This window comes from Poecilia latipinna, unplaced genomic scaffold, assembly GCF_001443285.1.
Source record: "Poecilia latipinna isolate Pla-1442-1.1 unplaced genomic scaffold, P_latipinna-1.0 Scaffold1254, whole genome shotgun sequence".
In the NCBI taxonomy this organism is placed as follows: Eukaryota; Metazoa; Chordata; class Actinopteri; order Cyprinodontiformes; family Poeciliidae; genus Poecilia; species Poecilia latipinna.
The window spans coordinates 193,057-219,767 of record NW_015113870.1 but is presented as its reverse complement, the minus strand read 5'-3'; the positions used below and the strand labels follow the sequence as shown (position 1 = coordinate 219,767).

General features: G+C 42.7%; 1 protein-coding gene across 1 annotated transcript in view; it reads left to right on the top strand.

The window, feature by feature from the left end:
• Positions 1-26,711, top strand: part of arhgap46a (Rho GTPase activating protein 46a) — a 41,942-nt gene that overhangs the window by 10,881 nt on the left and 4,350 nt on the right. The window contains exons 5-12 of the mRNA XM_015054487.1: positions 120-629; positions 11,747-13,151; positions 17,342-18,014; positions 19,179-19,271; positions 22,804-22,877; positions 24,027-24,226; positions 25,302-25,393; positions 25,479-25,648. Coding sequence (XP_014909973.1) covers positions 120-629; positions 11,747-13,151; positions 17,342-18,014; positions 19,179-19,271; positions 22,804-22,877; positions 24,027-24,226; positions 25,302-25,393; positions 25,479-25,648 — 3,217 coding nt within the window. The remainder of the gene's footprint in view (positions 1-119; positions 630-11,746; positions 13,152-17,341; positions 18,015-19,178; positions 19,272-22,803; positions 22,878-24,026; positions 24,227-25,301; positions 25,394-25,478; positions 25,649-26,711) is intronic.

Genomic DNA, 26,711 nt, shown 5'->3' with positions numbered 1-26,711 from the left:
GTTTTTTTTTGTGGGTGGGGGTGGTTGTGGGGTGGTGTGGGTGTTGGGTTTTTTTTTTTTTTTTTTTTTTTTTTTAACCAGCTGGTAAGTCTTTTTTCTTGTGATTTTTTCCTCCTCAGCTCTGATTGGGTGGAGATCCTGGAGCCTCGCTCCCGCGAGCGCATGTATGTCAACCTGACCACGGGCGAATGCGGCTGGGATCCCCCTACCGGCGTTCCCGTCCGCCAGGCAGACGGCAACCAGTGGTGGGAACTGTTTGACCCCCACAGCGGCCGCTTCTACTACTACAACTCTACAGGGCGCCGCACGGTCTGGCACCAGCCCCAGGGGGCCGACATAGTGCCCCTCTCCCAGCTGCAGGCCATGAAGCGGTGCAGCGACGCCAGGAAGGCCGGCGGGGCGGCGGAGGAGCACCACCACCGCTCCACCACCGGAAGCATAGGCAGCGTGGGGAGCCAGGGACGCCGCACCCCTATGGCCGAGCGGGACGGCGACGGCCCGTTGCCCAGAGCCCCAGAGCCGTCCGAGCAGAGCGCCAACTCCGAGCCGGACCCGGCAGCGGGCGGCCGAACCAAAGGAGATGGTAGCAGCTCCGAACACGAGGCGGAGGACGGCAAAGACCCTCAGAGGTAAGCGACTACGTCCGACCAGGTTTTTATGTGACCCTCTAGATCAGGGGTCTGCAACCTGAGGCTCCACAGGGGCTCTTTAGACTGGGGATGGCATTTATCCCAATGTATTGTGGTAGTATTGTAATGGTAATTATAAAGTAACGATAGTGACAAACTATTTATTGCTTCTTGTTTTAGGCTGTGACTGCATGAAACAGCATTAACAGCCACACGGACACAAATCCTGCTCTTGGAAAAACAAACCATTTGTTATGCCTCTTTAGGACAGCAGTCACTTAGAAATGTGTGGTTTTTATTTGACTTCTCACAATAACTTCATTTAATCATATTTTAAAAATTATGGATATTTATTGATTCTCTCACTGAACAAACAGTAGAGAAAATGGTAAAACTAACAATCCTGACAAGACAGTTTTTTTTAAAACATTAACTGGATTTTATTTTGATGGCAATAAATCATGATAATACAATAAATGCCTACCCTAACTATAGACCTAAAAGTATAGTTTTTCTTTATTTTAAAATCTCAAAATAGAAATAAAATGGTGGTTAAAAATAACAAAAATATCCTGGCTATTTATCTAAAATTATAATTATAACTTGTCCTTTTTTTCCTTCAAAATGCCATGTAACATTTGGGTCTCTCAGCACGTTTCATGTAGCTCGACTGAGAGTCAAAATGGCTCATTTGAAAGCTTTAAAAGTAGCTAACACCTGCTTTAGATTCCAGAGGGATTCATAAATAAAACCTTCAAGGTAACTGTTGTGTACTTAAATTGTATTTTAAGTTGTAATTTCAAGTTCAGTATTATTTATTTATTGAAGTTTAAATGCAGAGGCAGTTGTTTATTGACATTTATGGGTTTTATCAATAGATTCTGTCACAACCGGCCCTTTGAGGACACTCATGATCCTGATGTGGCCCAAAATGAAAATGAGTTCACCACCTCTGCTTTAGGAACTTCTGCTGAGATTTGGTTTGATCATTAGAGGCTCGTATTACCAGAGGACCGTTGAGGAAACGCGATACCGATCGGAGCATATGTCACCGCTGCTTGTAAAGACTCTCAAATGCTTCTGTTGTGAGAATTTGCAAGATTGCGTTGACTTTTGACCATCTGGGCCAGACTCAGACTGCTTTCTTGTTTTCTTTTTCACTTATCTGCGCATTCCATACATCCCGAGTTTCCATACGATCGCCTGTGAACCGTGCCCGGCCGTTTGAGCAAATCGCTACCAAATGGGGGGGGGGGGAATCCGTGCGCTATATTAGCGAGCACATCATTTCCCCCCTTGCGCTTGGGTTACTGGTGCAGAACGAGCCCTAACAGTAAGTCATTCAGAGACCCCGTCATGCGTTCGCCGTTGCGGCTTCATCTAGACCGCATCTTTCCCTGTCCAAGTCAAATACCAGACATACCACTTCTGTTTCGCCTGGCGCACGGCCACCGGGGCTATCTCAGTGTCCCTCTGTGTGCTGACCAGCGCTCGGCCCGGCTCGGCTCAAACGCACTGCTCATTTCGTTTTCCTTAAACAAATCCAGGCTCCAGGCCATAGAACGCTGTAACCCCTCTAATGTGCATGCATGAGAGGCATGTGAGAGAATGTTGTGGTGGTTAATAACAAACAGAGCCACCACATTCCTGCTGCTTATGAGCAAGGCTAACCCTGAAAAGTTTTCAGAGGTTTTGTCTTTGAAAATGGATTACTTTCTTCTTCTTACTGGCTGGCAGCTTGGATCTGCTTTGTATTTTATTTGGGTGCTGCAGAAAGATGGTTGAGGAGTTAAATGGTAATCTCTGGCTGATGGGTGGCATTGGTGGAGGCGGTAGGGCAAAACAACATCGCCAGCTTTGAACGGTTCAGTCAATCATCCAAAAATGGACCCATAGTCATGCTAGCTCTTGCTAAGCACCAGTTTGTTGTGTTGCTACTGAGACAAAACTCACTGAAAACTGGAGCTATCCAATCCCTGGCTCCCTGCTGAGCCAGAGGACAGAGCCGCTTTCATTGGTAGCTGGGGGCGGGCTCATGGGGAAAAGCAGCCAATCAAATTGTTCTGAGGTCTGCTTCTAAAAATATGGACTCTATATTCACATTTTAAAGTCCAAAGTAACCAATCAGTGCCACACTTTTCAGATCATTTGCGAAATGATTGAAGACAATGTATGATTTTCTTTCACTTTAAAATTATGACCTACTTGATTTCCCATCAAATCCCATTAAAACACATTGAGGTTTGTGGTTTGTAATGTGATAAAATGTGAAAAGAGTCCTAGAGGTATGAGTTAACTTGCCAGCACATTGCTACGGAGAGAGTTTTCACTCTGGGGTCCCACACTGCCGCCCTCAACCCCCCGTGACTCAACCTTTCCCAGAACCTTTTTCTGTCTCTCCTTTAAAACAATAGCCAGCTGTATTCCAACACAGAAAGCCGAGGAGCCTTTAGCCGACAGGATTGATACCCTAATTAACCATATGGTCCTTCACAGGCTCACCACCCTCCGTCTCTCAGCAGGTAATTGGAAACCACAAAACACCCACAGAGGGTGGAATGCGTAGGCCCAAAATGGCTGAAATTGAGGCTTCGGAGAAGGTTTGAGATGAGCCGGTTGTTTTCTACTTCTGGTCATCGAATGTTTGCTTGGAAAAAAAAAAAAAAAGGAGCTGTTTCCTCAATGTTTTTCTTCTTCTCTGTATTAACTTTTGAGCTATTTCGGACATGTCTCAACTTGTTCCCGTTTCTTGTAGCGCAGTGGAAATAAAACATTAATATCTGACCTTTTTTAGAAAACAATGCTGCCCTGTGTGGAAACAGGACTGTCCTTTATTTTTGTTTTAGGTTATGACTAAATGCGTTCAGAATAGCTTCCTGACAGCTTAGTGTTTATGAAAGTCTCTAAGCTGCACTCGGCGATGCTGCTTCCTTTCTCTTTGTGGAAGAAAGCTCACACCTGTATTTTTTTTTTTTTTTTTTTTTTTTTTTTTTAAACAATGCTGAATCCAGTCACGTGAGTCTGCACTTGTGTGGCTGTCTGTCTCAGTGCCAGATCTGTGAATCATTGACCGAGTCTTATCACATGTGCAGGGAAATTTCTGTGCGTTTCAAGAGCAGCTCATTAGGGAAGTACCGTGAACTCCTCGGAGAATCGGGATGGAAAGTGTCAAGGTCTTACCATGACGTAGTAATGAAAATCGATTAAAAACGAGGTGGGAAATTCATTAGTCTACATGGTATTAATGGGGTTAAACACTAAACATAACCAAAGACTTATAGGGCTCTCTGTTTATGTACATAGTGGCTGGGTGTGGGTGTGTTCCCATGCAGCTTTTTAGTTGCACACCTGTAGGGTTCGTCAGATCACAAAGACATTCGGGATGGTTGACTGCCTGCTTTAAGTCGACCAGAAAGCGACTCGAAGTTTACGTGAGCTCTGTGGCTTCTCCTTTGTCTTACGCTGCACCCTGAGGGGCAGCGTGGACCAGTAAGGCGAACAAAAGGTATTTTCGAACACAGTTCTGCCTCAGGGTGAACTGAAAGCTTCCTTTTTTGTTGTTTTTTTAGGAAGTTTACGTATGCTGCCATGAGAGGAACAGCATTCTGTTTGCAAGCAACCTCTAATTTATTCCGGTAATGACCAATCAAAGCAATTCACACCATTAGTCACTGACAAGTTGCATTTCCTGTTTTAGAGTAGCTGTGAGTAGTTTGTTTCTTACTGAGCTGCTTTACAGGCCGTCTGCTCTCGTAGCCAAAGCTACACACGACGACAGTAAAGCCGGTTTTAACATCGTTTGTTTTACTTTTGTTAGTTTTTAGTGGGACAGTGTTATTGAGTGATTTCTGAAGTCAATTTGGTTGTACTACTACTACACAAGCCAATCACAATTATTAATAAATCAATGAGTCACATAATAAATTAAAATGAACTCGATCATTTTCACTTGGACAACAGTTATTAAGAAGATGCTTCCCTCTAATATTGTTAAAAAGCCGCCATTTTGAGAAAGATTTGATGCCCACTACAAAGTAGCTAGTTCGCACTCTGTGCCACTTTTGCCTGAAATGCAGTTTTGGTTACCAAGACGTCATAATCCATTTTAATTTTTGTTTTGGTTGTTTTGGATATTTTTAAATGCTTTCCAGTTCCAGTGTTAAACAAGGGAGTTTTCAGCTTTGATGGAGTGTACTTGGATCAATATGTCGTCATTATTATTATTAACTGAAAATGGTTTCAAAATGTCAATATTATTGTTTATCACAATAATTTCTTGTCCAGCAAAATTTATCATGACGGATCTAGTACTAGATTTTATTAAGGGTTATCAGAGTAAAGGGGTGGAATACATATCTCAACTCTTCAGACTTTGCAAAGAACTTGAAAACAATTTTTGTACCACTTTGTGATTATGAAATTATGAAATGATCCATAATACATTCTCTCTCTCTCTGCCCGTCTGTCAAACATCACTAGTGGCTTAAAAACAAAAACATCAGGAAATGTAAGGATTCAGTCAAGCTATTTTTGTGTTTAACAAAAATCAAAAATAGATGAAAATCATGATTTATACATGATACATGACCCGTCATGGGTCAGTTCTTAAGAGAAACCTTTTATTTTCAAATTTGAAGACTGCATAGAAACTTAAAAAAAATAAAAGTCAGGAAAACACCTGACTGATTTACAGGATTGTTGATAACTTTCTGTGACGCTGAACGAGCGCTTCATATTCCGTTCTTCTGAATTACGCCACGGTGAACCAACCGTGACTCTCTATTTCACTTTCAGTTTTTAGGGACTCTTCAAGGGAATTTTGCAAACAAACCCTTCGCACCAAAAGCAAAAGTACTCAGAGGAACCCAAACAAACCCTCTTCCTCTTACGCGCTTGTGAGTAACAGGCTGTGAGCCATGCGGGCCAAATCACTGCTGGGGTTTATTTAGGAAGCGAGGGCGAGCTTTATGGGTAAGATAAAGATTTTAATGAATCACACATTCTGTCGGCGTTTCCTACGGGAGCAGAAGTCTTTCATGCTTTTTAATGTGCCACCAGTCTGAGGACGTACGCAGCGTTTTTAACACACGCACACGGGAAGGATTTGTTTTATCTTGACTCTGCTGGTGTGGTAAGGTCTTTGATTCCTGATCTTTATAGAGGCCGTTTTAAGTCTGCTCTTTAAAAAAAAAAAGGAAATCTTTGCCTCTTTTTTTCCACTTACAAAAAACCCCTACTTGTTGAGTTTATGGTTCTTTACTTTGGTCTCCTTGAAGTCATGCTTTTCTTTCCATTTTCAAACCTTTTTTCCTACACATCCCACTTTGTTCTCTGTATTCCACATAATTGCGACGTTTTTGTCATCCTCAAAAGATCGATTGCAGACGTGCCGTTTATCCAAAACCTCCATTGTTTCAGCTCCTATTCAAGGCGTTTTGGCAGTAAACCGCCTCACTGTGATTCTGGGATGTGCTGGAGTGTGTGTTTTTTCTTAAAGACCCGACGGCACCAGGTTACATCTGACCTCAGCTCCGACCCCTTCGAGCGACTTGCGCCTTCAGAGCTGGTCTATTTCTGCGTACCGGCGTTGGTGTGTTTCTGTTTTGCTCTCTGATTACGTTTCAGCGAGCAGACGCTGACTACGGTTTCAGCAAATAGTCTATTATCGGAGCTGCTGAAAGAGCTGCAGATAAACTTTCAGATGGCAGAGGCTGGTCTCCGTGGTACTGTCCAGAGCCGTCCCGCGGGCTCTCCTCTGACCCAGCCCAGTTCTCCTCTCGACTCAGACCCACACAGCTGCTAGACGTCTTGGCTCGGGGGTGGGAGGTGTGTCTTTTTTCAGCTGTTTGCAGGACAGCTGGCTCTCTGTTGGTCTCTGACAGGAAACAGGATGCTATCAGCTCCCCCTAACAACCCTCAAACTTATTAATATTCTTTTTTTTTATGCCATTTGGTATTTCAAAAAGTGATTTCTAAAAAGAAAAATTGGCCTTGAATGCTGGCCAATTGGTGCAATATTATCTTTAATGATTGCTCTGTCTTTGATTTCCTTCCTCCCCGTGGATCACTGATCCTGTACTCAGAGGTGTTTGTCCAGCAGCAACTCTGTGTCTATGACCTCATTTCCTCTTCCTGTTCTGCCGATGTTAATAATAACCTGTTTTTGTTATCCCACTGTTCTCGTCATATTTAGGAATTTCCAAATCCATATTCCAGTCCTGCAAAGTGACTCTGCTAATGGCTTCTCCAAATTTATTTCAGACATGTAGTGAGAATTTTCTCCCGAAACTGAACTACAGAAATACTGTAGTGTTCAAAAGAATTTATGATAAAACGAATAATAAAGAAATTATTGTGAAAACCAATAACATTGTTATTTTTGAGACCATTTTCAGGTAATATAATGATAATGGCATAATGATGCAATAAGTTTTCATTTTGTGAAAAACATCTAACACTGGAACTGGAAGACCTCTAAAATAAATATACAAAATGACCAAAAACCATAAATGAAATGGAAATCAAAAACATACCCACAACCAAAATCATTAATAAAATGGATTATGTCTCTGTAAGCAAAACAGCCCTTAAATTATTGAGCTCATTTTAATTTATAATGCGATTAATAGATTTATTGTTCACTGCGACAGGTTTTTTTCCCTTCAGTGGTGGCAGCATCGTGGCATTGGGATGCGTCTCTTTAACAGAGAGAGGAGTGGATAACAGCTGTGGGTGTTGTGGAAAAGTTTTCTTTATAAGAATTTTGATTTATTGTTAATAAATTTCACTTAATACTTTTAAAAAAACTGACTGAAATGTCGTTTTTGCTATTTTCTTCACTCTTTATTCCATGAGAGCATCACTAAATATCAGTAAATTAAAAAAATATATATATGATTAACTGAGGTTTTTATGTGCAGTTCAGTTATGCAAATCACAATTCTTTAAGTAAGGGCCATTTTGAAAAAGAATTATTGCAACATTGCCGCAAAATATCGTGATAAAATCCTAAATCCATACCGCCCACCAGTAGTATAGAAATGTTAAACATTCAGAGGTGAAATGCTTTTCAAAGACCTTCTTTGGGATTTAGAGGCACCAGAGGATCTGAGGCTAATTGAAATTTGCTGACAGTTAACCTGATTTGTTGCTTCGGAAGCAATCAGATTACCCCATTCAGTGCCAGAGGAGCTCTGAACTTATTTCATCTAACATTTCTTTATCACATGCAAGCTCGTTGCTCAGAAGGAGAGGATTTTCTGTTTTCTAAAGGGCTGTTCTCGTGTGTTTTTAAATGCTAAGAATCGAAATAATCCCGCTGTAAGCCTGCCTTTTGAACTTTTGTGATGAATAGCCGTGCATAGCGCCCATCCTAGGCTAACACCTGACAGGCGGCCATCCAGCAAACAACACGCCCTTTCCAAACAACTCTCTTTGCGGTTAGAATGACGCCAGGGGCCCTGCGCCACATTACGTAACCCGGATGCCGCCAGACTCGCGAGAGGTCAAAGATGGCCCTTTCTCTTGTCCCCCCTCTGCCCCCCCCCTCCCCCCACCACCGATCTCCATTGCTGCCATTGAGGGAGGCGTCTCCGTGACGATGGCACAGCCACGCATTGTGTTGGGCTCGCCTAGCTGCCACAAAGGCCACTGAATGAGCCCTGAGGAATTCCAGCCTTCCCGCTCATTCCCTCGCTGCACTCTCCCACGACTAATCCCCACCCCTTCTCATTTACAAACACACACACACATTCACACTCACTCTCTTGCTGCTCACTCAGACCTCACACTAAAACCACCTCCAAATTACCCTATGTTTTCTAGCTGTGGCTTTTCTCAGCATTGTGCTGCTCTGGTCTTCCTTTTGGTGCAGAATTTAGAATCGGGCTTTTCATTAACTTGGGTTGGTATGTGTTTGGTGTGTAACGGGATGACGAGCCTTGAAAAGAGATTGAAAGTCCTGTATAGTGAACCGCGAGTATTTGCAGGGGCTTAGGGACCACAGCCATCTGCTAATGGCTAAAACCTACAAATACTTGAGACCCTCCCTAAAAACACTCAGAACTGCCTATTTTATTAGTTCAAACCTCAAATATACCATAATTTGCATTGATGCACACCATGGAAACCATCTTAGCACTATCGCAGAAGCGGACATCTGCAGTCTTACCTACGCTGTTGGTGATATAGCCAATCAGTGCCAAGGAAAATAGACGGCACTCCTGAGTTGGTGGCTTTGAAAACACCAGCCAACATCACTGTGCCTAAGTACAAGGATATATTTTCTTTCAAATATTTTGGATGTTCTGTTGGGGAAAAATCAGCAAATATCAGAATTACGTTCCACAGAAAATTTGCAAGTACTGGACCGCGAAAAGACGGGTGTCCACTGAAGACAGTTTGACGTCAGGCTAAAATCACAACAATCATTATCTTAAGGTCCATGACACTCAGTATGTCATCCATGTACTAAGACAAGGTAAACAGTCTAAGCTTCTTGCCATGCCTGGTTTGGACAAAGAAAACAAAGACGACGCCTTAAAAAGCCATCTCTTTGAACTATGAGGAATGAGCTGCTGAGCCTCTATTTTATCAGGCAACACAAAATGGTGCATGAATGCAAAGTGGAAGGAAACATAACCATGATTTTCAAAGCGTTCACTAATAAAATGTGGTGTATTCAACCCCAGTGTGTCGGTATGTTCCAGAAGCAGCTTGTATTGCAGTTACGGCTGCAAGTCTTTTTGGTTCTCACTCTACCGGCACTGCACATCCAGAGAATGAAAAGTTAGCACTTTTTATGCAAAACAGTGCAACCTCAGTCAGAATAGATGGAGAGCTTTTGTGAATCTTTTCCATTATATGTCACTTACAATAGCTAGAGAGGAAACTGGATAAAACAGGAAAGGTTGGGCCACCAGTTTGGCTGCATTTCAGAAATTTAAAGCAAAATATGAATCTAATTATTGGCATCAACTGATCTGAAATGCTTATCATGTTTGTCAGCCATATTGCCCAGCCCTAATTTATGCCAAGATTAAATTACACACAGGTGGCTTCTGTTTACTTATTAGGTGACATCTTAGGACATTTGCTGGATTTTATCGTGGGGTATTTGAGTAAAGCTGGCTTAATGCAAATGCATGACACATTTTTTTCCAACCATTCTCTGTTTCCTTCCACATCACAATTAGGCTCTTCTTATTTTCCAAATGTGTGTAAAAGTCCCTCTCCTCCATAAATGCAGCGTGTGAACCTCACATAAAACATTTCCTGTTTGTACAGCATAAGCCCTCTCTCCCAACCCTCCCAGTTTTCTCCACACACAGGAAGTAGTGGTCATTTCTTCTTTGGGGGTCAATCCTCACAAAGTTAGTCACTCATGCAGCCCAAATTTGGAGAAGCCCAGTCATGTTTTATTCACCAGGCAATTACATCCTCCCAACACTTTGTTTTTATGCTGGAGTACCAGACTGGGATTTGTAGTTTTCTGCACGGCGCTAAAACGGCCGGCTGTGCACCACCTGCCACGGTGGCTCCTCTTCCTGTTTGACAAGACCAGAGTGGGAAAACGTCCCCTGGTTCAAAGCGAGCAGGCGGCGGTTCCACATATTTACAGCTGCTGCGCGTCACCTGACCACCCTGTGTAAGCAGGCACACTGCCACTGGCTTGTAGCAGTTCTAACAGTGGCGTTTCATCAGAGCGGTCGTTCGCACGTGTCTGTCTGTGGATGTGTTAAGTGGGCAGTAAAACGTCCCTGTAGGCTTTGGTGAGGAAGAGGGAGTGGGATGATGTTCGTCAGAGATCAGTGCAGCGTATTTGAGTGGCTGCTAATAGGCCATGCCTGGATGGTGACTTTGTTGGAGTGTTTCAGGATGAGTGTGTGTTTACATTCAGATGACTGAGGCAGCGTGAGTCACTCTGTATAGGGAGATGATGGGAGGGCGGTGGAGGGGAAGACTCAGACGGGGTCCTGATAAAGAAATGGAGGGCCAATCCGTAGCTGCGAGGACTAAAGGAAGTTGGCCGTTGGTGTGAGGGAGCTCTGGGGAATTGTTTCAGTATTGTTCCAGAGAGACGTAGGGGGCAGAAGGAGGGGGTCTTTCCACCTCCTACTCTCCTCCCTCGCCGTCCTTTTCCTGCTCTTCTAGTCCACCAACTCTCAAGTCGTAGTGTTCCTGGTGAAGAGACGCTTTTAAGCACAAGTTCTCAGCTCCGCGCTGATCTGTTTGTTTGGCTTTACCCAGATGATCGGCTTTGATGTAATTAATGACCGTATTGGACTGGGTCGGAGTGTGTGAAGGTAAGTCTGCTTGGCCTCAATTTAAACCCATTTACCTGTTTTGCTTTTTAAGAAAGCCATGTGCCGCTTTCTCAGCGTAGACTCACGGACATACAGGCTTTATGCTGATTTTACATGTAGATGTCGTTCTATAGGCCACGTCTTGATCAGCTGAGGGATGAGATCGCAGTAGAGGATTAAAAAGCAGCAGCAGCATTGAGGGCAGCAGACCAGAGCAGCGTGACCAGATTGATGGCAGATTGTTTTTCGTTGTCGGGATTAGCTCTTGGCTTTGAAGTTTGGCCGGTCATTCAACCCAAAAAGGGGGGAGAGTCACCCTTCGGGAAACCTCATCTGTGAGGAGCTGTGGTCTTGACTTGATTCAGCTCTCCGTGCGCTGATTCACTGCTCAGATGTTCCAGCGGCGACCCAGCAGCTCCGCATTTGATCATCTACATATGAGTCCAAGTAAATATTTTTGCATGAGTCCTATATGGTCCCCAGACATGAGTCACACCTATTAAGAGGACCTCAAGAAAGATGTGTTTTGTTCAGTCAGTCGGTAATTTTAGGCTACTGATTTGCACAACACGCATACAGGAGTCATTGTCTTGTGGTTTTGACAGGGCTGTTTTGACTGCCAGGCTAAAAATGGACTCAAGTCTTTAGAGGTTAGGGAAATGTTTGGAAAAGACTTCATGGATTGCTGGAGATTTTCCCAGCCCCGTCAGGCCTGCAGTTGTCATATATAATGATGCCGCTTTTATGACGGGCTTTTTAAAGAGTTTACTCTTCTGCTGTTACTGAATTTAAATCTCACTTATGTCTTTACAGGGATAGCGCTCAAAGATGGCAGCCGGCTCCCGGTTCTAAAGCAGCTATGTTGGTGAAGGTGAACAGCATGCAGCGCGGCCAGCCCATCCCACCTCTTCAGCACAGTGCGCACAGCAAAGCCAGCACCGCTTCCCTGCACCAATCCTGCAGCAAGCCCCAAGGAGGACAGCTAAGCTCCAGCCAGGGCTATAAAACAGCCCCCTCTGGCAAAATGACCAGTGATGCACGTCAGGCTCAGCACGTGAGAAAATCCAGCAACGGTAGTTTCTGTTTGGTGACGTCGGACAGTAGCCATCCCAGTCCGCTCCTCCATAGGTCACAAACTTGCACCCCTCGCCCTGTATCTCCTCCGTATGGTTGCACTGCCCCGATCTATGACGAGCCAGTGTCAGACTGTCCCATATATGACGAACCTCCTACAGATATGGAAGTAGAGGGGGCACACCTGTACAATGGACAACATTTGTCTCGTTTGACACCTACCCAAAGTCTCCAAAAGCCCAGACTTCTCCCGCACCCTGCGTCGTCACATCCAGGGTCTAGACACCGGAGAGACCCGTCTTCCTCCGACTACAGCCCAGCTGGTCTGGAGTGCATCAAGCACATGGTCAACGTGGACCCCAAACAGGGGCTCCCATCCAGTTCTCCTCTGCCTACGCGAGCCGCCTCCCCTACGTCCAGACAGGAGCGTGTTTTGACTCTGCCTCAACCCCAACCTTCGCAACAATCTCGAGGCCAGTTGAGGGACAGAGAGCCAGGAACCCCGGGTCCAAGTTCGCTGGACAAAAAGCATAACTGGCGAATCCTTGAGGCCACCGTGCAGCGTGCCATGGACGCGCGGCACAGCAGGCAGAGCAGCCAGGCCTCGCAAGACTTCCCGTCTACAACGCCGCAGGCCACAGCAAACTATCAAGACTCTGGTTACTCAACTGGTCCCTCTCCAAGCTTGAGAAGAAAGAGCCGGAGGAGAATGGGAGGCAGCGGAGGGGCAGGAGGCAGGCCGGGCTCCGTAGGCAGCAGCGGGGAGCTGTGCGCCCTAAACGAGAGACTTATGGCTGAAATGAGGGAGGTGGTGAGTCGCTCCAACACCATGAGAGAGGTGAGAGCAGGGCTAGACCCGGAGATGGGGGACAGGGGCGTTGTACCTCGGACACGCTCCCCCGCCGACTCACTCAGGTGGTTTGGAGGAGGAGTGAGCTCTGCCGGCAGGTGTCCGTCACGAGAGGATGTCAGCAGTGCGCCAAGGTCACTAAAGGGGACGGCTAACTACGGCCCCCCTGCTTTGACCCCTCTGGAAATACCAGGGAGGCAAAAAAGAACCTATGAAAAGGTGGATACATTGGAGATGAGTATCAACAGCCAGGCCAGCCTGTCTTCACCAGAGACCCCAGGACCACCATCACAGGTAACGTTATGACTATTGGTTGTAGGTCTGGGGCCAAGTTAATTCCTAGTACCTGTTTGTACTCCTCCTGTCATTAAATGTAGTAGTTATTACTATGAGCAAAGGTAATGTCTTTCTGAGATATATTAGTGACTAGCATAGTTAGCATCACTAATGCTAGTAATATAAAACTTGAAGGTCAATGACCTGCATGTTTTATATGTTTCTTAAAGTGTGTTCTCCCTGTTTGCAGTCTGAATTGTAAACATTTTCCTTTAATTTTAAAACCATCATCAATACTGAAAATGGCTAATTTAAGTCTTCTTCCCTTTGTAACAGTTTAGTTGTTAGCATAATCTGGTTGTGCTTACACGCAATATACATACTGATGGAAGAAGACCAGGGCTGATGAAGCTACAAACAGCCCATTTCTAATCTGTTTCTACATGAATAAACATTTAATTCGTCACTCTAGCTAATCTAACGCTGTCTTTACTATGTAATTAAAAAGCTTAAACATGCTTGAGTGTATTTGAGCTGGTGGAGCTCTGATTACTGATTTCTCTGTAGATTAGCTGTCGGATAAGAAAAGAATTTGCTCCCAAATGAGGCCCGGTCATGCTTGAATAAAGCATCTTTGTTTTCATCTGTGAGTTGTGTGAATTTTTAGATATGCATGTGTCTAGTTCCTCTAAGGCACAATGAACAGATTGTTTGGCAGGGCAGAAATGTACCTGCTGACTGATTAGATTACGTTGTGTGCACAATTATTAGGCAAGTCTTATTTGTAAGGATTACTTTTAATAATCACCGTCTACGGCGCTCTTGGTTAATCCAGAAGGTTAGTAAACTTCAAACATGAATGTTTAAGAAAGTAAAAGTGATGTTTTGGTTTTATAGGAGGATATTTATTTGTGCAGCTGTTATTGAGAATTATTACTCAATCAAATGAAAAACACAATTTTCCCATCTCACTTGTTTTATTCTCAGCTCAAAACTTTCCAGTAAACATTTCGATCATTTAGTCAGTCACTTGATCAGTTTCATGCTCGACTCTTCTCAAATCCTTGGTAGCTAACTTGTCTTATTTTTCTCAACACGTTTCTTGCGACCCATATGACTATTTGCAACAAACCGTTTGTTTCTGTGATCAGACTTCAAGATCTTGGTTATTTCAAGAGACTTTTGGTTTATATTTCACTTTTCATAGTCGGTTAAATCGTTTTGTTTGTTTTTTTTACCCATTTTTCCTAGAGGAAAGTAGTTCCCTAATAATTATGCTCACTTTGTGTTGATATCTTTACGTCACACCCTCCCTCGTTACATAGATAAACTTTATCTACTATTCTTAAAATCCATCAAGAATTCATGTTCATTCACACTGTAGTTAGAAAATATGCCTAAAAATGATGGTCAAAATACTCAGTTTCCTAATAATTCTGCACAGTGTATATTTTTCAGACCACACTGAGGACATTTGGTTACATTTTAGCCACAGGTCTTTACAAAATCTGCAGAATAAAAGAAATGTAGAGAACACTCCTGCTTTATAACTATTCCACCGTTTCACATTGTGTTAACTCCCATTAAGCCTTGCCTATATTAAGTCTGATTCATCCCAAAGACTCGCACGTTGCACTTTGTAAAGAATGGCCATTTGCAATTATTGAGTTTTATGGTCTTTTTACAATGTAAAGAGACTAAAGTCCCTTTTCAAATACCTGCTGCGTATCACGAATCCGAAAGCAGCAGAATGAGTTTGAACGAGCCACCAGATGCTCCTCTAAAGATTTATAACGCCAATCTTCCTATCTTCCTGGGTGGGGTATAGTAACACTTATTGAACCGAGGATAGGAAGGAGTGGACCCCCACTGTAGAGGTGGAGGTCTTCCTCTGGCCTTTCATCAGCTCAGGGCAGTGACCGATGCAAGGCTTTGCTGTGTTAGGCACGTCTGTAATGCCTACTCATTTCCCACAGCCATCCTGTCTGTTATCAATGCGGACATATTTCCAATTCTCAAACTCAATGCCCTCTTTCAATAGGTTGTTATGGCCTATTATTATGGGCTAATAATATGTCTGCATAAAGCTGAGAGGAACTGTAAGGTAAATGGGAGCCATATATGCATAACTAGATACCCATTCTGCTATAAAGGCACTTCTGAAAGGCATTTAAACGGTCCCGAAGCATCGGGCTGAGCACTGCTGGCCATAATGGCCGTAGTTCCAGCAATAGTCATCGTCCTCTTACTGCTCTCCATCTGCCTCGCTCTGCAGGCTCTGTAAACTCGTATGCCAGCTCTGCGCTTGGGCAGCGAAGCCCATGCCAGGCCAGAGAGATTCAGGACATGGCCTCCTTCGGTCAGGAAGGAGGACCACTGAGGCCCATATGGTCCAGGATTGTGAAGAAGAGGAGAGAGGCGTTTCGGTACCAATGCCTGGTGGTACCACTGCAGCTGACGTGTGTTAGAAAACAGCGACAGCGTTGAGAGGGCCCCTTAAGTCTGCTGGAATGTTCTTCAGACTTGCTGATAGATCAGGCAAATGCATTCATAGAATATACTGATTTTTTTTTTTTTTTTTTTTTTTAAAGGACATGCTAACATTTAATTTTGCTTTAAGTTGAGACGGCTTTCGATTGATCTATGAGACTCACTGTGTGCTTACTGTGAGTAAAAGTACTCAAATGCCACTACATCAAGATATTTGCTTAAAATTTAAATACAAATGGCTGAAGATGAACCTATTGTTTATTTTAGACAGGAGGGAAAAAATCTAAAATAATCCAAACTATAGACATTCTTAGTTTTTATAGTTGTAAGCCAAAATATAGAAAAAATATTTGCAAAATTTACAGTGTCCTGCAAGGTCGTAAAATGTTTTAAATATCTGAAATGGACGAGAGTAATATGTCTTTGGGATCGTCTGGTTATCTTTTAAACGATATAGACTAATTTTGTCTGAAAAAAGGTGAATATATCTAAATTTATTACTAAAACGTTTCAGTAGATAATTGTGAGGCCTACTGTGTACTGCAAAGAGTTCAAGTTAGAAAACTTTGATATAAAATTACTTGCTTAAACACTAACTAAACTTGAAAAACTTTTATTTTTAAGTTTTTAAGCAAGTAAAATTTTACAAAGCTTAATTTACATCTAAATTTAAATAGTAATTGTTCTAAAAGTGTTTTCAAAGGTCTCCAGAATGTAACTTTTCCTGTTTACAAAATAACATGCATAATGAGATGATTTTAGCTGGTTTGCGTAACTAGCCTGCAGTCTGCTGCTTTACAGATATACAGTTTGTAGCCAAATGATGTTTTTAATTGGTTTACCTTAATAAGCACAGTGGGTGGAGATCTTATTTTCCTTCTGGAAATATTTTAAACAACCAAGTTTGTCTGTTTTTTGTATCCAGGGAAAAAGTTTAGTATCCTTAAGCTTTGAAGTTAAGAAAACTCCTGTCAATCTACTGCTACCTCTGGCCCCATTAGAAGTTGTCTTATACCATTGGAATGGTGTAAAATTGTAGCAGTTTTGCAACTTTAACTTGTTAAAACCCGAATGTATCTTAATACGCCTCAACAATACGGACTCTGTTGATCCAGACCTCACAATTATCGCTGATTATTGGAAACCAGAATCTGAAATCCAGTTTCCCCTAACACAGATCGTTTCATTCCACCCGAGGGTCCAGTGATTAGAGATCTTGGTGCATTTTATGTCCTTCTAAAAACAACCTGCGCTTTGGGCCTTGTCTAGCTCTGTGTGTTGTTTCTGGCTGTGTGTGGAATATATCTGACCTTCTCGGTCATTTCTTCTAAGGAGTTAGAACTGCTGCTTACTCTACCGCAAAGTTCAGAGGGAGTTCTTGCGAAGAGGAAAGTTTTGGATTTTCTGGAAGGCCGGTCTGATGTTAGGGAAGAGCCGGGGTTCGGACTGCTGTGCTGGTGTGCAGCCAGAGTTTAGGAGGACGTACTTTCCTGCCAGCTACACATCCAGCTGTAGGAAACGAATGTGCCGATCTTGCTACAGTTTCCCCTGGAGTCCCAGCACTGCAGAGAGGGGAGAGTATTAGGCGAAAGGCCGTCCGGCTCTTGGTGTGACACAATGAAAAATGCAGCTACACTCAGAGTTTGTATCTCTCTTTGCCTCTCCCTCTTTGTATCCACTACCTCGTTGATTCCCGTCCCTCTTTCCTTCTCCTGCAGGCGGGAACCCTAGAGCTACAAGCTCAGCTGGAGAGCAGGAAGAAAGGCATGGTGGATGGACGGACGGCGTCTCTAGGCCCGCATCGCTCCGCCAGCCACGACAACCGAGAAGGAGGCGATGGAGCAGGAGTCCGAGGAGGAGGAGGAGGGTCCTCCTACCAGCTCGCTTATGCTACCCTGCGGCAGCCTCCGCCGCCGGACATGGGCATGGAGGACTGGGCCAGCAAGCACCTCAACATGCACACGCAGGGGCTGTTCCGGCGCCGGGTCTCCATTGCCAACATGCTGTCCTGGAACCGTGGGTCCATCAAGAAGCCCATGCTGGTCACCAGCGACCGCGCCGTCAGGAAGGAGGCCTGCGAGATGTTCAAGCTGGTGCAGGCCTACATGGGCGACCGGCCGTCGCGCCTCGACCGCCGCCACTGTGCGCTGCTCATCGTCACCAAGTGCTGGGACATGCCGGGGCTGCGGGACGAGCTGTACGTGCAGCTGGTGAGGCAGACCACGGGCAACGCCAGCCCGCGGAGCCTGGCAGCGGGGTGGGAGCTCATGGCCGTCAGCCTGGCCTTCTTCGCGCCCTCGCCGAAGTTTCGCTGCTACCTGGAGGGCTACATTCAGAGACACACGGAGCCCAACAGCGACAAGAAATGTGAGTCTCAGACTGAGGCACAGGGTGGGTCACCTTTCTTTCTGTCTGCACCTCCCTGTTTTGTCTGTGATCTAATCGATTAATGGAATAATTGTCAACTAATTTAGAATTCGATTAATCATTAACTGGAGTATACAAATTTAAAAAAAAAGGCCATTTGCTGAAAGAAGAATATACTCAGAGCAGTTATTAAGCAAAAATTGTGTAAAAAATACAAATATTTTGCATTTAAGTTTAAAAAATAAACTTTGTCTGGAAATATTTTCTACCCAGAACTCCTCAAGTGACAGTTTTAGCTTCATCTGAATCAAATTCTGTGAAAAAATCTCTGATTAAGCACCTGTTGCTCTCCAATTATTTATAGATTAACTCAAAAATGAATCAGCAGATCAGCTGTTTTGACATCAAGTCAAGCAGGAAAGGCTGAACTTTTCACATGTTGGCATTAGAAGTATTTTGTAGCTACAGATGCATCTCTTGTTACAAAGGATCAAACTAAAAGAATGCTGCTGTTGCATTTTGGGCAACGACATGTTTATTTTCTTATTTTAAAAAGGAACTGAATTTTTGTTTTAGGGCTGAAATGATAAATGGGAATAATTGTGATGAATTGATTATTAAAATAATCAACTAATTTAGTAATCGATTAATCATACTAAAAAAAGACTGCTGAAAAATGACATTTAGAGTGATAATTAAAACTAAACTGTACAAATTATAAATATACATTTTGCGTTCAAGATAAAAATGTATTTTCCTGTAAATATATTTTACCCAAAACTCCCCAAGTGGCATTTTTTTATTCAATTGTTTCAAAGTCACTAAAGGAATGCTATGTTATTGCATTTTAGGCAATACAATGTTTATTTTCTTATTTTAAGAAGGAACTAAATTATTTGTTTATTTGCATCTTTTAATGCATATCATCTAAAAAAAAAAAGATTTGTGTGATTAAATGAAAAATCTGTAGAATGTGCCAATTTTTTTTTACCTGATTAATCGATTGTGAGAATAATCGTTAGTTCTATCCCTTCTGTGATGCTTTTTGTTAGAACTCAGTCCTTTTTCCTCCGTTTCTGTCGGTGTGTGTTGTAACAGTGTGTAGGAGGACAGATTGAACCCTGGATAACAGTGTCCTGTTCTCCGTTTTCACCAGAAAATTGATGTTTGCTCTCTTTGTTTTCATAGTGACACAGTTTATTTTGGAGCAGCAGGAACTGAAGCTGAAGAAGAACTCAAAGTCCAGAAAGAAGCGGAAACAGAACACAGAGGAGGAAGAAGGTGTGTTTTCTCGCTCATCGGCATTTTTCAAAATAAGTCTCGGATGTTGCTTTTCCAAGAGACGAACAATTCCCACTTGCACCAGCATTTCTGCTGGATAACAAGCTAGAGCAGGCTGGGAGTCCCACACATGGTTTTCCACTCTCTGCAGAAGCCGTGCAAAACCATTACAAATCAAACAGACTGCTCCCTGCGGAGCGGCCGCTGGAAGAGGGATGGAAAGCCGGGGGCCATGCAGTTTGTCAGATGAGTGCGTTTTGATGTACTGGCAGAACGAGTGGGCTTCACAGACAGCTGAACAGGGAGGGAAAAATAGTAGGACGAGAATTTCAGATGGTCCTTCACAGCCACAATGGTCTGCTCTGTGAATCATCCCGGCATCATTTCTGGTCATTTCTTCATCATCAGCAGCAGCACGTGGCTTCTCTTCACCGACTTCTTTGACTTGCATGGTCGGTGACATCATCATCCAGCACCACAACAGCGGCCTGGCGTCGAGCTGCTGTGATTCAGAATCACACAGAGCAAGGCTGAGCTCAGAGGTCGAAGGTGAAGCCCACTAGTTAAAGGTCAAACTGAGGAAAATAAAACCCACATTGGTACTCAGAGCTGGAACATGAGTGGCAACTTTGCTAAAGCCATTTTGTCACATTTTGACACTTTAGTTGATTTTATTTGATGGATCAACACAAATTGGGTTCAAAATTATGAAGTAAAGAGATTAAAACGATTCACAGCAGTGAACATTTACATTCATTTATATTTTTAATACTTCTACAGTCGATTTTATAAGTCACCTAACAAGATTATTGGGGAATATTAATCAGTCCCTCCAGGACACAAAAACGACTTTATGATCGTTTTTGTGATTTTTATTTATTATTATTATTATTATTAATAATAATAATAATTTTAAAAATCACAGTTTTCATTGAGCTACTTGCAAGGAATTTGGCAATATGTTTCCAGAATCTACATAAAGAAGAAAAAACATGAGAATAATATGACGGTTTACACATGCAAAAATTTTTATTCTCTAAATAACTTAAATAGTTCAATTTTTGTTACTCGCTATAAATAAAGGACCATAATTTAACATCAAGTAAGGCTTACACAGCAGTCTAGTAGCAGTAAGGTGAGTTTGTCACTTAAACCAAATGTTTTGCATCATTTTTGCAGAAATCTTGCAATAAGCTCATAATTATGCATTATGGTGGGAAAAATGTGGGAATCTGTTGATTTGAGGTGAATTTCCGTGTCAGGAATCGCAAAAAACTGGATCAGTGTGTTGACTAGAGAAGTATTAGTTCCCCTCAACTCAAATCTGAACTTTAGGAAAGAGTGGCTGCTTGCATGTCAATCAAATTTATTTTTATATCCTATTTAAAACAAAAGTTGACCAAAGAGCTTCAGAACTTACACCAACCATCATAGCGTAAATTAAAAGTTTACAACAAACTTTTTAGAAGGTCAAAAAACGTGTTCCTTGGTCAGATGAGACCAAAAACCGAACTTTTTGGGCTACGGAAACGTTAAAAGAGCCTGAACGCTTTCAGGAATGCTTTTGCAAAGTAGATGGCAGCTGAGCAGATCAACAAGTAGCTGTGATCAGCAGCACTGGGAGTTGTTTGGTGTCGTGTTGTTCTCAGTCCGGCGCAGTACTCTCAAGCATCTAATGGGCTCCTATTTCTCCCAGGCTTTGGTTGCTTGGTTGTCGCTGCAGTGACGGCGTCGACGCTGATGCAAATATACGCAAACAATGGCACTGAGGCTTCTCTCCCACTAATTGTTCTGCATCTCTGCTGGGAGCTTTTGCTGGGGGTAGAGAAGAATGTGGAGATCAAGGGCAAATTATTGGTCTGATCTTTCTCAATAGACGTAGTTATAGTCTGTTTGTCAGATTAGCATCTCGCATAGGAGTCACCTGTTTGCAATGAATCTAAGAGCTTTGACCCTAGGGAACATGCCGGGGACAGTTTGTTACTTTATAAATCCCTGTAGAAAGCATCTCCACATGGCCCTGCCTCAGGTACTCGCTTCGGTGAGGACGCTGAAGAACAATAAAGCCCACAAGAGCGCAGTTTTTGGCTCTACTTACCTCACTCATGAAAGATGGGGGATTATATCCATGCCTGAATGTCAGAACTTTCTTTTTTGGTTTTTACTTTGAGAGCTGGAGAAGGAGACTTTCTGATGATTGGGGGGTCACTTTTTTTCAGATCTTCTCCAGGTTTCTTTAAGTGTGCCCAGTCTTGGGAGGCAGCTCTTGTAATTAGGAATGCAAACAATTAATCGATTTACAATTAATTGTCGCTTAATTGTTTTTTAGATTAAAATTAGTTCCAATCATTCAATTTGTGTCCGCTTAGGCCTTCTTTTAGTGTTGTAGTTTGGCCGCCATCCAACAGAGGGCGCCGCTGGTCATCCTTAAGCGGAGCCTGCTGATACAGAAATTAAAAATGGCGGAGCTACATCGGAATGGGAAAGAGAAGCGGGGTCCAAACGGATAGCGGTGTGGGATGAAAAATGCAGTTTATGCGGTTTTGTTTTGAAATATAAACACTCAACAAAATCCTTAATTCATTACCTTAATAGCGCTCATTGAGCCTTGCTTTATGACGAAGCAGCGTCAACTTTTCAACCAAAAAATACTTCATACTGAAGAGCTACAAAGTATAGGATGCTACGACAGAAAACGCAGAATTTTTTTTTACTTGATTAAAAAAAAATGATACAAATAAGCACATCTGATTTTGAAAGCTATCACGACTTTTAATATTTCCTTTTTATTCAGTCAGTGTTTAAAACAGCTGACTCAATAATGTTAATATTTGATTATTTTTAAAATAAATTAATCATATTTTGAAAAAATCTAGCCCTTTAAGTTTTTTTAAAGACAGTTGTTGCTTATCAATTAATCGTTAGTCAATCTTATTGGTCAGTCAACCTTAAAATAACTCACTAATTGATAACTTGTATCCCTACTTGTAATGCATTTCTCTTCTGAACTATCTTGTGGCTTTTAATGCAGGTATCAGACAGGAAGCCCCCCGAGCTTATTCTTCTCTCCAGAGACCTTTTAAATGTGTGTACGCTGATGAATCACCTGTGTGTGTGTGTGTGTGTGTGTGTGTGTGTGTGTGTGTGTGTGTGTGTGTGTTGGATTGTACCTCAAGCTTTTTGTAGCAGCAGTAAATCTCGGCTCAGCCTGACAGTTTAACCGGGTACGCTCTAATCCCCACATGCCGGCGTTGCACCGTCAACATGTCTCTCTAGTTACCGCCGCCCGCCTCCCAAACTCTGCCTCCCGTTTGACATCTGTGGGAAATAAAAACACTGCTGTTCCCGTTCGTGGGAAAGAATCTAAATCATTTGTTGTTCTGTGCGATCAACGCTGACTGACGCTTCCAGAGTTTTTACTTTGGGATCTTCTGAGGACATAGAGAAAGGGGGTCTGTTTTTTTTTTTTTTTGTCTTCGGAGAAGTTTGGTTTTCTTTGGTGCTAAGTGTTTGCTTGTTCTGTTCTCTGCAGGCCTTCCTGTCAGCACATATGCCAAATTCTGCCATCGGAAGCTGCTCAAGGTGGCTATCACTGGAGGCAAAAAGGTAAGCAGGGCAGAGAAGTTTTTATTCTTTTTTTTTTTGGCAATTTGCAAAAGTTTGGAATGTGATTTGAGGTTTTCTAAATACTTATCAGTATGGAAAAACAAGATGGGAAACAAAAGTGGTTTCCATCCATCTTTTCTCAATCAATTTCTGTTCATTCTCCATCAGTTCCATCAGGTATCCATATTTTAGTCCATCCATTCATTCTGTCAATCTGCTTGCCTGTACATCCATCCTTTGATCCATCTATTCGTCATTCACCAATCCCCTCATCCATCTGACCATCTGTTCATCCTTTAGTCCATCCGTTCATGCTGTTTTATCCATCCTCTGATTTATGCAGGTTCTATTTTTAATGTCTGCCTGCTGTAAATATGTCACAGTGACACACTTGGCGGAACGATTAATTGTTCCAGAAACTAACAAACTTTAGTTTCCAAAGAACATTTATCTCTGGATCTGGAAGACATTTTAAATATCCAAAAAATACAACCAAAACAAAAACTAAATATCCAAAAAATACAAACAAAACAACCAAAACAAAAACTAAAATGCATTATGAGGACTCGGCAAAATAAAATTGCCCTTTAAAACAGATGGGGGAAAAACTGCCATTTAGGACTTTTGCAAAACATAAAAGTGCAAGTAAAAGTGGCTGTCAAATGTTTCAAACTGGTGGCTCTTCACTAATATTAAATGACAGCATCACTTTAAAAAATTAAACAAACAAGCATGAAATTTGTCACGCTCATTTAAATTTATAATGCTATTAAAAGATTTATTCCTTATTGCGACAGCCTTAGTCACAGGATTAGAGTTTGATACTTTCAGCATGTGGCTAAAAGTCCTGAGAACTCTGCAAGTTTGAGTCGACTAAAGTGTAATTTTGAAGCAAAAGCTGTGCAGGAACATGATGCAGGAGGACATGCGAATCAGTTTGGAAGGTACGAACCTCCTCTGAATCATCCGTCTGCAAGGGAGACGTAATTACAGGTGTGCCGAAACAGTCACAGGCAGAAACGTAAACACAAGACCCAGTCACAGCAGCGCACCTGCAGGCCTGTCCGTGATTTGCCCTCCCCACACCCTCGCGTCTCCTTGACACACTCAGATTGTAAATCTACCTCTTGCTTCCTTGTTACCCTGCAGGGTCTGCGTAAGCCCACCTTGGAGGAGATCGACCACAGCAGACGGGCCATCATCACCCCGTCTCTGTTCGGCAGCTCTCTGGAGGAAGTGATGGAGCGGCAGAGCGAGCTCTTTCCAGACAGGAAGCTGCCCTGGGTGCAGGTCCAGCTGTCCCAGTACGTCCTGGCTCTAGGCGGTGCTCAGACGGAGGGCATCTTCAGGTGAGGCAGGACCCCGAGTCGGCCGACAACGTGCCTTGACACGAGCGACGCTGCGGCGGTCTGGCTAATTAAAAGGGGTTCTCACAAAGTACATGGATGGCTTTTATTGCATCTGTAGTGTGTGTAAACAAGTGTGTGTGTGTGGTCTTGTGATTCATTCTGTTTCTAAGCAAACTTTGCTCCTCATAGCCGCTCTGTGTAACGCGACACTGGGTGATGTGTGTGTTTACATTGCTGTCCGAGCGGCAGAGCACGTGGGGGCCTCTCAGCGGTGTGTGTGTGTGTGTGTGTGTGTGTGGAGAGTTTTCAGTCGGATTGAATTCTGTATGATCTCCTCATGTTTACAAATCAGATCCCTTTACGAAACAAACTTCGTGCTGTGGAACGTCTCTGGAAGACATGTTTGGTTATGATGACTTCATTGTGTTTTGGTTTTCATCTCCAGTAAAAGTACGACTGCTGGGATCAAGAGGTTGTGTTTAAAAAGCTGCATTTTAATTCAGTTTAATTGAATTGTGTGCGTTTACGTTGCACCAATTCACAACAAATGTAATCTAAAATTGCTCTGAGGGACATGCGGAATAGAGACGGAGGTCCCTCTAGTGGCCAAAGAGTGCAACTCTTTTGATTGACTTTTTTTTTTCTGTTTTGGGGGTGACACGTTGAGGGACCATTTATATACACCAGCTTGGTTTTACAGTCATTTTTTCTTACATGAAATAATCTGAAATAGGATTTTAATTATTTAACAAATGCTTATCATTTTTTAACGTACCACATACACACACACCCAGTATGTTTGGTCAAAGAAGCTGGCAGTGGATGATATAAAAAGTACCTTTTGATTTCATTTCCCTAAACAGACAGAGCAGAAGTCGCTTTAGTGCCAATCTTCTCCGGTCAGTTCCTCCTACCTCAGCCAGAGCAGCTACACATGAAGTTAAAATTGGACTAAATGTCATTTAGGAGCTAAAATGTAAATTTAAACCTTTTTGAGGCCTAACATTGGGATTCTTGCTGACTTTTTAAGACCCAGCTGAAATCCTAACTCTTTTTGTTTTTCTCTGGTCTTTAGAGTGCCTGGAGACATTGATGAAGTCAACGCATTAAAGCTCCAAGTGGACCAGTGGAGGATTCCAGAGAATCTCTCTGACCCCAACGTTCCAGGTACAGGTTGGATTTATCATCCAGAGACGTTTTCACATTCACACTCTCAGGTTTTATGGATTAATACGGTTTCTTTTTGATGAAGCCTCTCTGATGAAGCTGTGGTATCGGGAACTGGAGGAGCCGTTGATCCCGATGGACTTCTACAAGCAGTGCATCAGCAACTGCGACGACCCGGTGGCGGCCATTGCCGTGGTGCAGTCTCTACCAGAACTCAACAGACTGGTTCTATGCTACTTCATCCACTTCCTTCAGGTAACAACCAGCTTTTTCTCACACACCATCTTTGCCCTGTCTGGAACAGGGATGCACCGGCCCATTTTCTTTCCGATACTAATATAGATATCTGACGTTTAGCCTCCGCCGATTTGAAAAATGGTTTAATTTTAAACGTTTTTTTTAAACACAGATGTAAATGTACTGAATTACAAATATATTTGATGACTGCACCAGTGCAGCTTACTTAAATACATCAATGGCTTCACAAGCTTGGTCAAACATGTAAAATCAACACGACTTTAATTCGTTTTGTCAGTGCAACTAGAAGTAGGACAGCCAAAGTAAACAATAAACTGAAATTGACAAACAATAGGTTCAACCTTGGTTGAACGTATAAAAAAATAAACTGCAAATGGCTCAGAAAGTACAGGTAGGAATTGTGATTATAATGTAAAATTAATAATAAAGGGTGACGACACTCCGAGTACACAGCATAGAATTACACTAAATAGATTTGCCTTTATTGATCGAGTACATTATTCCCCCCACCCCAGTATGTAGACTGATAGATAATTTATATTGGATCGGTGCCTCTCTAGTTTGATGTTGACTTACCGGCTATGTTATTGAGCAAACTTACAACATTTTGCAAAAAAAAAGTGTAAAAAAAGTGAATCAGGCGCATCCCCATCCACTAATTTGGAGCGACTCAACCTGAATGCATGAAGCATAATTTCGTGACATGTTGATGTTATGGATGTAATAATCCAGATGTAGAGGCTGTAAACTAGCATGGACCCCACACTTCAGAGAATTTGAGAGTCCTCTCCTCCATCGGCCTTCATGCCTCTGGTATGGCACGGGCCCACCAGTAGACGCTACCTTTCCACAGCTACCAAGAGTGTCTCTGGCCGGCCACTCCCAGTAGATGCTCCTCCACCCAGACTGGAGTGGAAAGTTAGTTATCTCAGAATTTATCCGGCAAATGTGTTTCCATCTTTAGCGCATTATTATTTTTTTTTTTTTTTTTTTTTTTTAAAAAAAAAAATTCCCCCCCTTGTGGACAAAAAAAAAAAAAAAATTGGGGCACTTTTTTAAC